General features: G+C 42.6%; 1 protein-coding gene across 1 annotated transcript; it reads right to left on the reverse strand.

The window, feature by feature from the left end:
• Window positions 1-405: 405 nt before the first annotated feature.
• On the reverse strand, window positions 406-11,715 carry SRSF11 (serine/arginine-rich splicing factor 11; the record flags this gene model as incomplete). The annotated part of the gene is made up of 11 exons (XM_009872519.1): window positions 406-600; window positions 715-853; window positions 1,254-1,349; window positions 1,944-2,033; window positions 2,395-2,526; window positions 3,437-3,518; window positions 3,798-3,925; window positions 4,571-4,620; window positions 6,041-6,133; window positions 7,446-7,555; window positions 11,582-11,715. Coding segments are annotated over 11 exons (1,249 nt in total), but the record flags the coding sequence as incomplete, so codon positions are not given.
• Window positions 11,716-15,506: the final 3,791 nt, after the last annotated feature.

The following is a 15,506-nucleotide window of genomic DNA, read 5'->3' on the forward strand; positions in this document are numbered from 1 at the left end:
TACACTGCTCTAGGAACTGCGATGAATCGACTTCTAGGAACGCTACGTCGGGAGTGAGCGGAGTTACTACAGGAGATCATACACGGAACGGTCCATGCCTGCTGTGGACGCATGCAGCAGCTTTGTACTTTTGCTCGAAGCATCACCAAGTTAGTCCAAAAAATCGCTCGGCTACGCGATCCCTTCCGGCCGTCATGAGACTGGTTTTACCTCGCTCTTCTAAAGCTTTTTTTGTTTTGTTTTGATTTTTTTGACAGGAGTTAGTATCGGGAGATTTAAAAACCAGGTAGAGCTGAGAGCTGTATACATCTAGGTTTAGGATTAACGAGTACAGCATAAAAGAATCACACAGGAATGACACCGCCGCACGGCCGCGGCCACTCGCCCGCCCCGCGGGGGCAGAGCTCAGTCACTCATGTCCATGTCCTCCTCGTGGTGGTCGTCCCCATTGACTTTGGATTCCCGGGCGGAATCGCCGCTGCCTTTGTCGGTGGCAGGCTCCTTGCCTTTCGGGGAGGAAGAATCTGATGTTTTCTTCTCCTCCTTCTTCTCCTTCTCGCTGTCGTAGCCTTGTTCTTCTTCATCGTAATCCCTTGTGACCTGCTTTGCCGAGGGAAGGAAAAAAGAAGGTAAAAACTTGCTTTCAAAGCCCCCATCGGCTTGAGGTTAAGCCCACAGGACAGGCGGGGGGGTTACGCAGGTTTTTAAACATACTTTCACGTCTTTATCGCTCTCGGATTTGCGTTCTCGATCCTTCTCTTTGTCTTTGCTTTTTTTTTTCTTGCTTGTCGACCGCTCCCTCTCGTCTCTACTTCTCTCCTTGTCTTTATCCTTCTTTTTTTCCTTTTTATGTCTACAACAACAAAGCACGTAAGGAATGGCGCGACGGTGGGTTTCACAACTACAACGCGGACCGTGCTTGGGCCATTACCCAGCACGCGGGACCAACCTAAAGGGACAAGCAGCAATGTGCGATGGTCGCCTTCAGAAAATGCCCAAACCTCCCCATTCTGCAGCTCGGGATTGAACAAAACCTCCAGGAAGCAAACTCTAAGAAAGGCCGAGCCAAGATCTGCTCTCAGGGAGTCAGCCCACAGGCTGCATGTGAGGAACAAGCCCAACAGGCACTGGCATCCAAACAACCCCACGGCGACCTGTGCTAGAGTTCACATCTTGGGAATTTTTCCCCTAGACACCACTTCTTTTTTTCTTTTTTTTTTTTTTTTTTTAAACATAGCCAGAGGGTTACAGACCTTCTCGGAGACGGGGACCGGGACATCTTCCTTTTTGGAGACCTGGGTTTTTTAGGTGACCGTGTTCCACTTCTGCTTCTTCTACGTCGTCTTTCTCTGTAGGAAAGAGAGATCTAAGGGTTTGTTTTTTTTTTTTAAAGCTACAAATACACCTTCGGCTCCAAACCCAGCACTCCTCTAGAGGCAGTAAATACATATCGCTCAAAACGGACATTTACTACTAGGAGTACTGCACAGCCCACACAGCTGCTGATGGGCAGAGTCAGTTCTCTTCTGTCCTGTCCCCACCTTCCCTAACGAATCACTGGCTTAGACTCCATCAGGGGTCCTGAACCCTTCTGCAAACAAAATAAATTCTTAATATTGCAAATTAACTTTGGGAGTTTTTTAAAACAAGAATGGAGCGCATTTCGCATGTATTTGTTCTGTAAATCGGGTGAGAGTTGAACAAAGCATCGCACTCTCCCATACGGAGTGAGGAGATACTATCATGAGCCCAAATGACACCTCCAGGAAACTGAAGTATCAGGGGGAAAACTAAGCATCTTCTTCATACGGGCCGCAAGAGGAGACCCGCACATCTGTGCACACAGCCAGCACGGAATCAGCCCCGAGCACATATGGGAACGCTCTTTCTACCAACGGGGACAAAGCGCGCTGGAAACGGAGCCTGAGGAAAGATCACGTTACCTGCTTGTGCTTCTTGATCGTCTAGTTGTGCTGTAGCTTTTGGGGGGAGTTTTCGAGCGCTTCTTTTCTTTCTCTTCCTTCTTTTTATCCCTTTTGGTAAAAGAGATTTTCAGTTTAGATCATTTTCAGAGCAGCATTCACGACTTTTGCCGTGCAGAAAAGCGACTGAAGACACAGTAACTGCACCGGAGAGGACAGACCAGTCGCTGTTTTGGGGTCACATCATGTTAACGGGAAACCAAAATGACAATTGTCCAGAGCAAAACAGAAGAACAGCTTTGTACAGCCTCTGAGTGCAAAGAGCACAAACCCTGCAGGGCTAGGTGCTCCCATTTCCCACTTTTTAACTTTTTTATTCATGGTGTGGGGTTTTTGTTTGTTTTCCCAATAAAGCAACGAAAGTTTTATCACTTGATTCCCAGCAAGCAGAAGAGATTCCCGAAGTGATTACCTGGTTTTGGATGTGCTCCGAGACCTTCTGCTTCTCTCTCTGGAATGAGACCTTCTTCGCCTTGGACTTTTGGATCGCCTCCTGCTTCTGGATTTTGAATGGGACCTTCTCCTTGATCTGCTTCTTGACCGTCTGCCAGTAACACATTACATGTTGGAGTTACGTGTATGAAATTTTGATACATTGTTCAGAATCCACCTGCTCCGTGCCAACGGTACAGTAATGCTCAAAATGCAGAAAATAGAATATAGAAAATAGTGGAGGAGTTGCAACAGGTCCACTGAGGAAACAGAAGAATGAAGTGGACACTAATGTCAGAGCGACGCTTCCATCAGCTCGCTCGTCACCCTCCTCATAAGAAAATATCCACCCTATTGTAAAGGATAAGTCCCGCTGAAACATGAAGAAATTTTTAGAACGCTAAACCGAACACAAGCCAATTACTGGATACACAAATAGCAAAGTAGCACAAGCTGGGAGGGCGTCGTGAAAGCGGCTTTGCTGGGGGCCATTGGAGCCAACAAGCCAAGAGCAGGGAGCCCCATGCCCTGCAGTCTGGGCAGGCCAGCGAGCAGATCTCTCGCCAGCACACCTGAGCAGACTTGAACTCCAAAGCAAATCGTAGAAAAAGCCGGAAAAAACTTTTGTCCCGCTGAGCTGAATTTGCTGCACCTGCCCAGCAGGTGAACATTTCTGTGCCTAAATAAGGATGCTCAGAGAAGCCTCCTAGCGCTCAGGTTTAAAAGGAATTTTGCCATGTGAGCAGACTAGAAAGAAAACAAATTTTAAGGAACTACCGTAGAACGGACAAGCCTGCACCAGCTCAGGTGTTGGTGGCAGCAAGGGCTGTGTAAAAGCCCAGCTTCCTGCTCATGTTTTTCTTACCCAACACAAGAAATATCTATTGTTAAATAAAACCAGAGTCTAGGATTGGGTGTCCCCAAGTTCCTCCTGCAGCAGTTTAAGGTTTTGAAGGAACCATCTCAGCCAGGTGTGCGTGTTTGGGTTGGTTCTTTTTTTGTAAAACAAAAAAGCTAACTACCTATGTCTAGATGAAGAAGGCGTCCTCCTCCTCCTCGAGCGTGACCTCGACCTTGAATGCCTTCGTTTTTCATCTTTTTTGTCTGGAGTTAAACAGGAAAAAAGCAGAGTAGAAAGGTCAAGCATTTTGCATCTCCCAAATCAAGTGAATTTTGGTTAATACAAGAGATGATCGATTCCCTGCAGCATTCTGCAGGACATGCGCAACGTTCCCGCAACAGGGCAATTAAAAACCCACCAACTATAAACAACATCACTACTGAGTATGAAAACATCAAGCTGGTATTTTGCAGACCATTAGCTTTTACCATGTACTACCTCAAAACTTCAACCGAACGAGCTATTCTACAATTGAAAGTTACCTGGCTCTATAGCAGCAGAAATTAATGACTGTGCTTCCCGTACTCTTTTCATAGCTTCTTCTATTTCTTTACTGGAGGTATCTGATTTCAGACTCGGCGAAACAAGACCTGCAGCTACATGGTTCAACCTGGCAAACAGAAAAAGAGTTGGAGAAATTCAGTGCTGATGAGTCCAAGAAACATGCCCCTCCGGTGGCAGTTTGGGAGCGATCCAAGTGAATCGGAACACGCCTGCGATTTGAGCAGTAAATGTGGTATCTGGGCTGAAAACAGCAGCAGGAGACGCTTGCTCAGATGACCCCTAGAATTCCAGTACACTGTAAACAGCAGGAAAAGTTTGTATCGTCTCGCACAAATGTTCCTAAGGACACTCTTCGAAACATTTTTGTACAACAATTTTAATGTTCATCACCCTAAAAAGCAACTCCACAGTGTATTATTCCACACTGGAAAGCGAGTTTCTGTTTTGACAAGCTTTACTGAGAAGGCTACAGCCAGCAATCAAGTTTAAAGCCCAGAAGATGTTCTACATGGTGACTTTGAAGCCAGACAGGCTTCATATCTCATATACCCGCCTGATGCTTGTCTAATCCACTACCTTGGATTATCTTCTCTACCACAGCCAAGGGTCTGCAAAAGATCCCCAAGGCACTGGTTTTCTTCAACCTTAACCAGATCCAGCAGGACAAGGATCGGGTACTGAAGCACCTCAGATATCCCCAAGACCAAAAATATTGCAAAAAAAAAACCCATCTGCAAACACCAAGACTTACTTTGGATCCACGGTGCTCATCAGTTTTAGTAGCTGATCTGCTGCAAGAGACTGCAAGAGAGAGGGGAGAAAAAAAAGTTAAACCCCTGCTGGAAGATGTGTACGGTTAAGAAGATTCTCTTCCTTGAATGCGCCCTCAGCAGTGGCTACAGCAAGAAGTCTCTACTGGTGAAAAACCCCCAAAATAAATCACAGAAGTTAGAGACCAAAAGGGATGTTGTTCGGTTTTAAAACTCGTGGAGGGTGGTGAGGGTGTGACTAGCACATTTCAGTGGTGTTTAGGGATTTTTTTATATATGCAGCAGCCAAATGTAGGCCCTCTCCTGGATGGAACTAAAGCACTTCAAAACAAACCCACATTTCTTGTGTTCACAGGTTATTTCTTTGCTATTGCAGGAAAACAGAGGCCTCATTAGAGAGCTGACTTGTCTGTCCACCGCAAGTCCTCAGTGACAAGCTACAACCAACAAGCAAAAGCTTCTTCACTATGAAAATTCCACAAATTTTACAGCTCTTGTGAAAATCTAGACATTATTACAACCGGTCACTTCCTGTACCAGTGGTGTATTAACAAACTGTCCCTACTAGTTTTCTTTATACAGGGGCAGCTGTGTGCTAAACCCAGTATTCCTTGCCATCGGCCAGCTTAATGGGCAAAGGAAACAACCCTCCACCACATCAAATTTACTTTTCCCCCACTCGCTATTACTTGGTACCCAAGGTCTTTTTTTTAAGCTAGTTTTAAAAGACTACAGCCTAACAAAGATATTTTCCACACTTACAAAATTAAAAAGTCAAATAATTTTTTTTTTTTTTACAGCAAGTACGAGACAGGTTCACAGCCTGATAATGACAGACGTCTATAAAAATCACAGAATCATTCTGGTTGGAAAAGACCCCTGGGATCACTGAGTCCAACCACTGACCCAACTCTGCAAAGCTCCCCCCTAAACCATCTCCCTCAACCCCACATCTCAATGACCTTTAAACCCCTCCAGGGATGGGGACTCCTCCACCTCCCTGGGCAGCCTGTGCCGATGGCTGACTGCTCCTGCTGGGAAAAAATTTCTCCTACTGCCCAGTGTAACCCTGCCCTGTTGCAGTTTGAAGTCGTTCCCTCTTGTTCTATCACTAATTACCCGTGAGAAGAGACCAGCACCAACCTCTCCACAATGTCCTGTCAGGCAGTTATAGAAGGAAATTTGAAATATTTCATCACTAGTTGCCCAGAAAAATCTATCACTCGATTGTTCAGACAGCGGCTGTTAAACTGGTATCAAAATACTTTTAAAACAGGAGAGTAGCAAAAAGTGTTCATATATAAACCTGGTATGTCAAGAAAGACTGCGTTCTGTAACAATTCTAAGAAGTTTAAAGAACCAGCAGACTGTGCAGACTAACCTGGGCCAAGCCTCTAGAAAAAAAAAAAAATAAAGGGCACTAAAGGAACATCTGAAGAGGCGGGACGTACCTGAGAGTTTAAGTTGGCGCCGGGAAGCCCAAGAGCAGCGAGGGCAGGGTCAAGAGCAGGAGCTCCCAACGCGGCTAACGGGACAGCACCGATCTGCAACAGAGCCAGCAGTTACCCACACGTAGCCTGGGCAGCCGAGGGGAAACCGCTCGGTCCGGCTCCCCCCAAAGCACCACACACGTGGAAACTTGAACTGGGTTTTTACTCAGGCTTCTAGCCACAGGAAACATTATCCTGCGGTCAGCCAGACTATTCCACTTCTCCTTATCTCGGTTTTCCAAAGCTTAACACATGAAGGATACTTTTTTTCCCCCTACAAATATTCTAAAACGAAATCCTGTTTCCTCTGCATCCGACAGGTAGGGAAAAGTAGAGTAACGCATTCCTCTGCACTCAAGAAGCAGTTAAAAATTAATGTTTTCCAGTGATGAAATGAAAACTCATTACGAGTTTCTGAACCAACTGCTGCATACCTACATCAGTTTAGAACTGAAATGGGCATGTTTTATGTGAGAAGACAATATAGTATTATTGCATCTCTGCAATTTCCTCAAATTTGGTTAAAACTGGCAAATGGGTTGAAAAGGTACTGGATGAACAAGCAGGCACAGGTCTGAATTCCTTCAATTCGTCTAGAACCCTCGTAAGAGAACCTCATTTTTTTGGCCATTTGAAGTACGATGACCAAAACCGAACTCTACTGTTCAGTGCACCGGGAGTCGGCCAGGATTCAGAGGGACAGAACTAAAATCAGGGTGGTTCAACAACCATTCCCAGGAATTTAGACATGTGTAGTTTTTGGTGAAAGGAATCCTCAAGCCAGTATTTGTTGCTTCCATTCCTTTCCTTGAATTTCAAAGTTAAACTTTAGGACTTTTCCCTCTATATATGGTTAAAGAGACCTTCTGAACCACGTCAAGTACGTCTTTCACACCATGGAAAGCCTCACAGAAGCTACAGCAACAAGAGCTAAGAAAAAGCCCACGAAGTACATTTGAGAACTGCAGAATTAACGAAGCTTTACTCTTATTAATTTGCCTCTCGTACTTCAGTTCTCTCTTCTACAATGGAGATGTGTGCTTTGCCTGAAGCTTTTTCCATAATTATTCTTATTGTTCAGCTTCCGCACGAATTCTTGGGAATATGTGAATTCTTGGGAAAATTTGCTCCTCAGAGCAAATATTGGCTACTATTTCTTCCCTCCTCTGCTGGGAGTGTTAATGGGAGGTGTCTCCAAGTGACATCAACATCTCAAATTTCGCAAGTTTAAAAATCTATGAGACCTCTGCTGCTTGTCAGATTGTTCCATGAGCATACAACGGACAAAAACGGATGAGAGACAGACTGGAAAAATGCAAGGGGAAGGAAGTCAGGCTCTGTTGGAATGTCAAAGCGTCAAGCCTACCTGAGAGAGCGGGTTGGGCGTGGGCAGGAGTCCACCTCCGGGCAGCAGCCCTGCGACAGCGTTAGCTGGTGCCAAGAGAGACAAAGCCTTAGTCTCATCAGGAATGACTCCTGCAGAGAAACAGCCTCGCATTAGAACGCATCCCCTCGCGACGGCAGAAAATACACAAATACACCCAGCAAATGTCTCCCTGATACACCACCTGAGTTTGTTGAAAGTACTTATGTTGGCTAAAATACAAAGCTCGATGTCTATTAATATTTATCATTAACTTTTTTATTGCCAGAAAGAAACTTCAATGTGTGAAAATTTGACTGTTCCTTTTTCTCTACAAATGGTTAAGTTTCTAGAGCAAAAAAATAGCACAATACACACTACTTTTTTGTTAACACTGCCAAGATTTCATCACCTGTACTCGATTTTTAAGTCATGAACCAAACGTAAGCAAGCACAGTCGGTTCTCCAGGGGTGTGCTCTCAACTTTCAAAAGCTGTTTTATGAACAACGACTCGTGTCGGCTGCTTCACTATAAAGCACACAGAAAAATCAAGATACACAAGACAAAAAAAGTTGGATTTAGGGGTTAATAATACGGTACAGTTCACTATGTTTTCTTTTACACCTACCATATAAATTTCGTAAAACTTAAAAGAGAAGGTATGGAAATATTTTATTTTTTTTGCTGAATCAAGCGTAGGGCTTTTGCTGACTTGTCAAATGAGAACGAAAGTCTCTGCAGATCTTCAAATACTCGCTGTGGGTGCGTGGCTGCGGGTGAGTGGGTGCATACGTACAGGGTATGGTGGCACATTCCTTACCTGCGCAGTAAAATGCATTTGTCCCGCTATGTGCCATGCTTATTGTACCAAGAATGCTGCTACATACTGCCATTTCAGAGGAAACTTCTGGCCCAAAATCTTGCAGCCAACTAAGACAAGTGTCTCATCTTACTGCCTACATGTAATCTTAAGGGCCCTACTGTGAGACAAGTAATTACGTAGCTATTTTTTACTCTATCCAACAGCAAAAGCCCTATACAGATGGATTAATTTGTTAATGTGCCCAAGCCCCCAAAATGAGAGTTCAACAAAACAATTTTACTATATATTTGCAAATACCAGTAGTGTTTCTGCAATACATATTAAGAAACTGCATCTCATCATAAAACATACAATATGTACAGGGCACTTAAGAGAAACTGGATAAGCTGCAGAAGAAAACTGTTGGGTGGTATTTTCAGCAGGGCCTGGTATATAGTTCAGGCTGAACCAGGGAAAAGAACTGTAAAACACAACAACAAAAAAGAAAAACCACTGTTAAATAAAGGTAATGGTTCCTTCCACCTATACTGAGAAGTGCCGATAATATAAACAAATGTATAATACACAGCACTGTTAGCTTGCTCGTGGCATTGAGCTGTCAGCAATTTAGATACCCAAAGTTATGGAGGGAGAGGGGGGAAAAAGGTCATTTAGGTAAAGGGCATTAACGCATAAATATATTAACATACCTACAGAGAGATTATGGGGTAATTTTGCATGCAAAATTAGCTCTCAGAGGACATTTACCAATTATAGCTAAACATTTCAAATTAGCGCAACTACAACATTTCCGGCATCTAAATACAAATCCTCAGACTTAGCTTGAGACACCTCATAGAAGATCTGCATCCATTAAAAAAAATTAAAAAAAAATAAAAATCATGCATCTGATCCTCTACTTGTTTTTTTTAAAAATTATTTAGAAATAAACTACAATTTTTTTTAAAAAAAAAGCAATGAGGCCCCTCACCAGTTAATTTTCATGCTTCAAGAGTTTTTTTACTGCTGCTTTGTTAGAACCATGAAATACTGCATGAATGTGTAGAAATGAAAGAAAAAGAAACAGACAAAAGAAACAAACATTAACCAAGAACCTAAATAATCCCCCCAGCCACCTTTAATCTTTATAAAGAGTTCCTTCCAAATCTAGGAATAGCACAGTGAAAAATTACAAATACTAAACCTTACCGTAGACTTTGTGTATAGTTCTACAACACAAAGCAACAGCCAACACCAAAGTGTCTGTGTGTGCTAAAACTGGAGGGCGCTTGGGATATAGGGGATAATTATCACGCTAAACAGACAACAAACATTGGCTTTAGTGACAGGCAACAGCAATACAGAATTATCACAATAGAAAAATCAAAGATTCAAAGGGCCCAGGGCAGCACAGTGGTTAAGCAAACGCCTGGCTTTAAGCACGTGAGCGATTTCGCTCCTTTTAAGAATCCTGCTGCATCGTGCTTAGTGCAGGTTGTTCCATCAGGGCCTCGGGGTATGCGGTTGCAGGAAAACCGTACTCAAGGACGGGGCCAAAAGTATCCCGGTGCAAAACCAGGGTGTAACTCCATCGCCTGGGCATCTCTCTCAGGGTATGTTACGCTGTTCCGCCCCAAAACACGGGCATTCTGACACACTGGAACGCTGCATGGAACAGCCCAGGAGGAACTCCTTGATTTCAACAGGCCCGTTTAAAATGTTCTACTTCTGGGATTTTTTTTTTCTCTTTACCTGCTCCGAACCAGAGCTACCGGGCAGATTTCTCTATGTGCCAGATTTATCCACCATCAAGCACAATGGACAAAGTCATACTGACAAAGAGAAAACCAAAACGTTTTCATTCTCAGTGGGGCAGTGAAACACTGACATTCCTCATTATGGCCTCGGAGGGTATTTCAGAACTAGCTCAGAGGGCCTGGTGCTGCAGCACACTTTAATACAAAGACAAGGACGAGATGCCTTTTGACTACACTATCGTACCTAAACTAGCGAAAGCGGCAGCAGTGACTTGGTGGCAATTTGAGAACGTGGTCTGTAACTCTCAAAAAGCAGCAGCACATCAGAACCAAAGGTCATGCTGCAGATTCCTACGTTGCAGAAGTTTTAAGGTTTCGTATCTTTTAAGGAATACAAAGGTAAGGCAGCTCCCCAGGCCTCAAGAGACAGCCCACAGCATGACAACATCTTGATTACATAGGTCTGAACCCAGGCCGCGTAGCAAAGTTCTTACTGTAGCACCACTTAAATCTGCAGAGATTATATTTAATTCAAGCAATCTGGGAAAATCCATTATTTCAGAAGTAAATCAAGAAACAGTACAATGGAAATTGGTTACTTCTAAAGCAAGTCTAGAAGAGTTTAATAAGACTTCTGTAAGAGGTGTCTTCTCAGCACTTTGTTTTTAAGGTAAGTTCCAAAAACCCTGCTCATTGCCTTTCAAATTACTGTAACACCCTAAAATGTAAAAATAAAAAGAAGAAGAGAAAATGTAGTTAACAAGTGGTTACACCAGGAAAACACTTGGGGACTTGAGTGCTCGCTGGCCTTTAGTTAATGTCTAGAATCCCCTGTAGCTGCAGAGGACCCACTGTTTTTCAGTCATCTGGAAGGGCTTTGCATTTGCCTTCTCCACTACAAAAATCACACACACAAATAACAGAGAGAAGAGTTTATTATTTAGTGAAATTCTATCAAATATATCAAGGATGAACAAGAAAAACTTGGAATAAAAAACTAGTACCAGTGCCCTATTTGGCACCTCTTAGAGGAGCTCACTTTCAAATTAAATCATAATTATTTGAACCCTTGGTATACTGGACTTCACAGCGTGCCTTTTGGGGAAGTTCCCAACTAGCTGCAGTGGCAGCACATCTCCAAGAAACGTTCATCTACTTTCCCACGCGCTCTCAGGGAGGGGGAAACCACTGTCCTGAGGACACTTACACCTATGGGAAAGTGGCAAACACTCGAGGCAAAATTTCCTTAAGATGTTGATCTGTTTGCCTACGTCCACTTAAGAAAATGTCTCACCAAGATGATAAAGAGCAAAATTTGAAAATAATTCTGCCTCAAATGTTAATATTATAAACTTAAAGGCACACAAACCCAGTAAGAGGTAAGCTTTCCATTTTCATTAAGTGTCACTAGATTAAAAAAAATGTCTTTAACCCATGGGCCAATAGCAATATACCAAGGGTTTCCAAATGGTAATATCTTACTTGTTTGACATTTTACTAATCCTCATTTTTGTGAGCTATAACTGGAACAAAATGCCATCATACAGTGGCTTCATAGGTCATTAAACAAGTCACAAACCTTCTGCATATGGTACGACTATCAACGCTCTGTCAACGAATACAGTGTTTGTCAGATGCTGGGCCACAACTGCCGAGTCCGGATCATGGAACTTTACAAAACAGACACGCGACGAAACAGGCAAAGGAGAATCACTGAAAAAGAAAGACAGAAAGAAATTATTTAGATGGGAGCAAGTCTGACAGCAGGAAACTCGTCACTTCTGTCGCCTCCCCGCTTTCAGCACACCAGAGGTATTGCTCTAGGCAAAAACACTATTTCAGGTTTTATATCAAACATCTTGCATGGTCACGGACACAAGAATTACACTCAACAACAATTCACTGCAAAATCGCAGAAAGAGTTCTACTGCCTCATTTGTAACCGGACTTTAATTCCACAATGCATAGTGTGCCTACGGTCAAGCACCTAAATGGAAATTAGTTTTCATGACCTGGCCATGAGAAGGGAAGGAGACAAAGAAAAATCATCCTCAAGAAAGATCAAGTTACCTCCTATGAATGCCACAGAAGTCAACAAACCCAGTCATTTTACACTCTCTGCTTTGGGCCCCAAATCACTTAAGGTAAATTATGACATCAAGAGAGTACTAATTAAAATACCACTATGATTTACTTACTGACAAAATTTCATAAAAGCTTCTAGACTGGAATTGTAGGTCTGTAAAAACTGAAACCAACCAAACCAAACCCACCAAAACCAGAGGCTGATCAATCTGGTAAAGAGTCAATATATCCTGAAAACAGTGTAGATCTTCCTTTAATCACACACATAAACTAAACAACAGCAAGAAAAAATTGTTCTGCAGACACAACTGTGGGGCACACAAGTTAAGAGCTGCCTCCAGAAGTTCCTAAACGGGACCAGGGTACACATGTTGTTCAGTTCCACCCTACATACCAGAGGTACAAGCTTAAAGAGGTAGCTCTGAGAAATATTCACGAACTCTTCACGACAAAGATCTCCCTCTACTAACTAGATTCCCCAAACGATACAAGGCTAACTCTTCGAAATGCCAAAACCACCACCGAAACCATCTGATCTGGGTTGAAGAACACTGATCAAGTCTTTCAGCGCTGGAAGCGCAGACAGAGTTATCAGAACTCAGAAGAAAGACTTCGACATCAAAGTCAACACCCAAGATCTATTTTTGTTAGCGCAAATGCCAAAAGCTCTCCAGGCTTCAGCACCACCCGGCAGAGGCTCAGCCCAACACACGCGGGTTACGTAACCTCAAGAGCTGCCCTGAAGGTCTGCCACATCCCGCTTTAACGTGCTTAAATTTCACCTGATGTTAAAGACTGGAGTCAGCTTTTAAAAGTCAGAAACATCTCGCAAATTTAATAAACTGAAAGTAACACTGTAGAGATAAATGGCACCGAGAAAGAAAAACTCAAACTGTAAATTCTTTTATATCTACAGACACACAGGAGCTTGCCAAAACCTGCCTTTTCTTAACCTGTCTGCATAGACATAAACCCCAAAGAAGCTTTGCAGGAAGCTTTCAAACAAAATCACAGCTGTAAAAATTTTAAAGAAAAGTAAATCAGGGAGTTACAGCACACCTGAAAGGTATACTGACCCAAGTTCTAAAAAAATTATAAAAATTTATTACATAAATGCAGTAGAGTATTTTCAAACATTTTTAAAGGGTCTGTGATAAAAGGGGAACACAGGACAGAGAACTATTACTCCAAAACAAGCTGCACAGCTAGCTGAATCTACAAAAGCAACCAAAAATACATAAGGCTACGCTTACGCAGCCCCTGACATTTAATATAAAACACCATATTTAGTTTTTTTTAAAAAATGTTATTTCCAGCTACTCTAAAATCCAAGCTGTGGCTGAGTAAAATTCATCAAGAACGGAATGTTCTTAACAGTTACCAAAAAAAGGCCATCATTATTCTAATTCACCAGAGACTGAAAAATTTAGTAGTTCTCTCCCAAACATCACGCCAACGACCGCGGAGACACACGATGATTTCCTTGGGTTGGTGCCTGAGCACTGCACCCGCTCTGAAGTACGGCAGATCACCAGGGAAATCCAACCTTCACACCAGAACTTCTAGCTGCTTGCTCCCTTGGATCGCAACCAGCACCTTAAACATTAAATCTGATTTTTCCAAGGGGTATTTCTGCCACTCAAAACATTATTACTGACATTATTATCGATGTCAAACCAGGCTGGAGTCAACAGATTGTTCATGCAAGAGATGTTCTTCGATACTACCATGTTCTTAGGATGGAAAGAAACAGAGTTTCAAGGAAAGAAACCAACAAAACAAACCCAAACCAACAAATAAACTAAACACCGAAAAAAATATTTAAAAACCTCCAAAAGTCCCAACTCGGGCGCTTCCCTAGTAAAAATAAGTCACCCTCTTCTCAGCAGACCAACTGATTGGACACCAACACACAAGAAATGACAAAAAATTGCCTTAAAATACTAAGATTAAAAATTAACCTCAGCCCCCTAAAAGCATCTGGCCTAGCATCCACTGCACAACCTTTACATACAGTTTTCAAAAATGCTATTTTTTCACCAAGACACATTCTAGAACAAAGACACATACTAACATCAACAGCTATTCAATACTTTCCACATCTTACACGCAAGGCCTATTTAGCCACACTCCATTTCCTTCCATGGCTTTCCCACAGCTGTAACTTCTTCATAAATACTAAAAAAATCTTCACAACACCCCTACAAGATGAAGAAGTATCCTCCTCCTCTTTCACGTGGGGCTTTGAAATACAAAAAAGAAATTTAGGCATAATGCTTTGTGTAAATTTTGGTGATCCCATTTGAACTAAATGGCACCTGGGTCACCAGAGTTATTTGCATTTTGTTGCCTTTTCTCCCTTGAAGGCAGCTACGAAGGCAATCAACTCCGTGTTTTTCTGTACCACCAAAATTATTAAAACACAGAGCAGCATATCAAAAAACCTTCACCTGTTTAGTGGTGATTTACTTTGTTGGCTGCCGAGTGTTAACGGTTCTGCCATTTAAGGATAGTTACCCCAGCTACTAACAACACAACTCTCAGGTCTTGAATTGTCCCTAATTTTCAATATTTAACCGAATTTAGCATTTGAAGCATTTAACATTCCATTTCCTTCCGCACTTCCATTTCCAAAGTGAAATTGCCAAAATCCTGCCCAAAGTAAGAAACTGCAAGTACATCAGGAATATTGTTTCTGAATTTGCACATATAACCAGCTAGCAGGGTGGGTAGATTTTCTTGGTTTTGTGCTAGCAGGAATTGAAAACCTGATGATGAAAATAAGAATGCTTTGTGATAGCACTCCCCTATCCCCCCAAAAAATTCAACCACTCTTGAGTATTAAAGATAATTGACTACGTTGCTGTTTTTTCAATCAAAGAGCCCTCATTCATCATGGCAAAAAGAAACCTTTTTACTTGCGTAACACATATGCAAAAGACAAAAAAATAATGACACGGGGTTCTGTAAAAGAAATCAAACCAACATGACCAAAACCATTGTTAAGCCTTAGCTAACATAATAAATGTGCATTGTTTGTATACTAGTGATTCCTTGCCCGATGTGCACAGAACTCTTTATGAGGAATACATATTTACATCTAGGTGATCCTGCTCTGGCAGGGCGCTTGGACTAGTTTATCTTTCAAGGTTCCTTCCAACTCCTGACATTCTGTGAAAATTTTAGTTTTATGGCCAATGACCTAAAAAGCACCCACAGTTCAGGAGGTTAAGCAGGCAGCAGGTCACCTAGACAGCCTTGGAACAAACTGCTCCTAGAGAAAAAATATGTGCATTTGACAAGAATTACAGAATCGCCCAGGTTGGAAAAGACCTTTAAGACCGTCGAGTCCAACCACAGACCCAACAGTGACGAGTCCTCACTAAATCAGCTCCCTGAGCGCTGGGTCTGCCCGACTC

Source organism: Apaloderma vittatum, unplaced genomic scaffold (assembly GCF_000703405.1).
Source record: "Apaloderma vittatum isolate BGI_N311 unplaced genomic scaffold, ASM70340v1 scaffold41850, whole genome shotgun sequence".
Lineage (NCBI taxonomy): Eukaryota > Metazoa > Chordata > Aves > Trogoniformes > Trogonidae > Apaloderma > Apaloderma vittatum.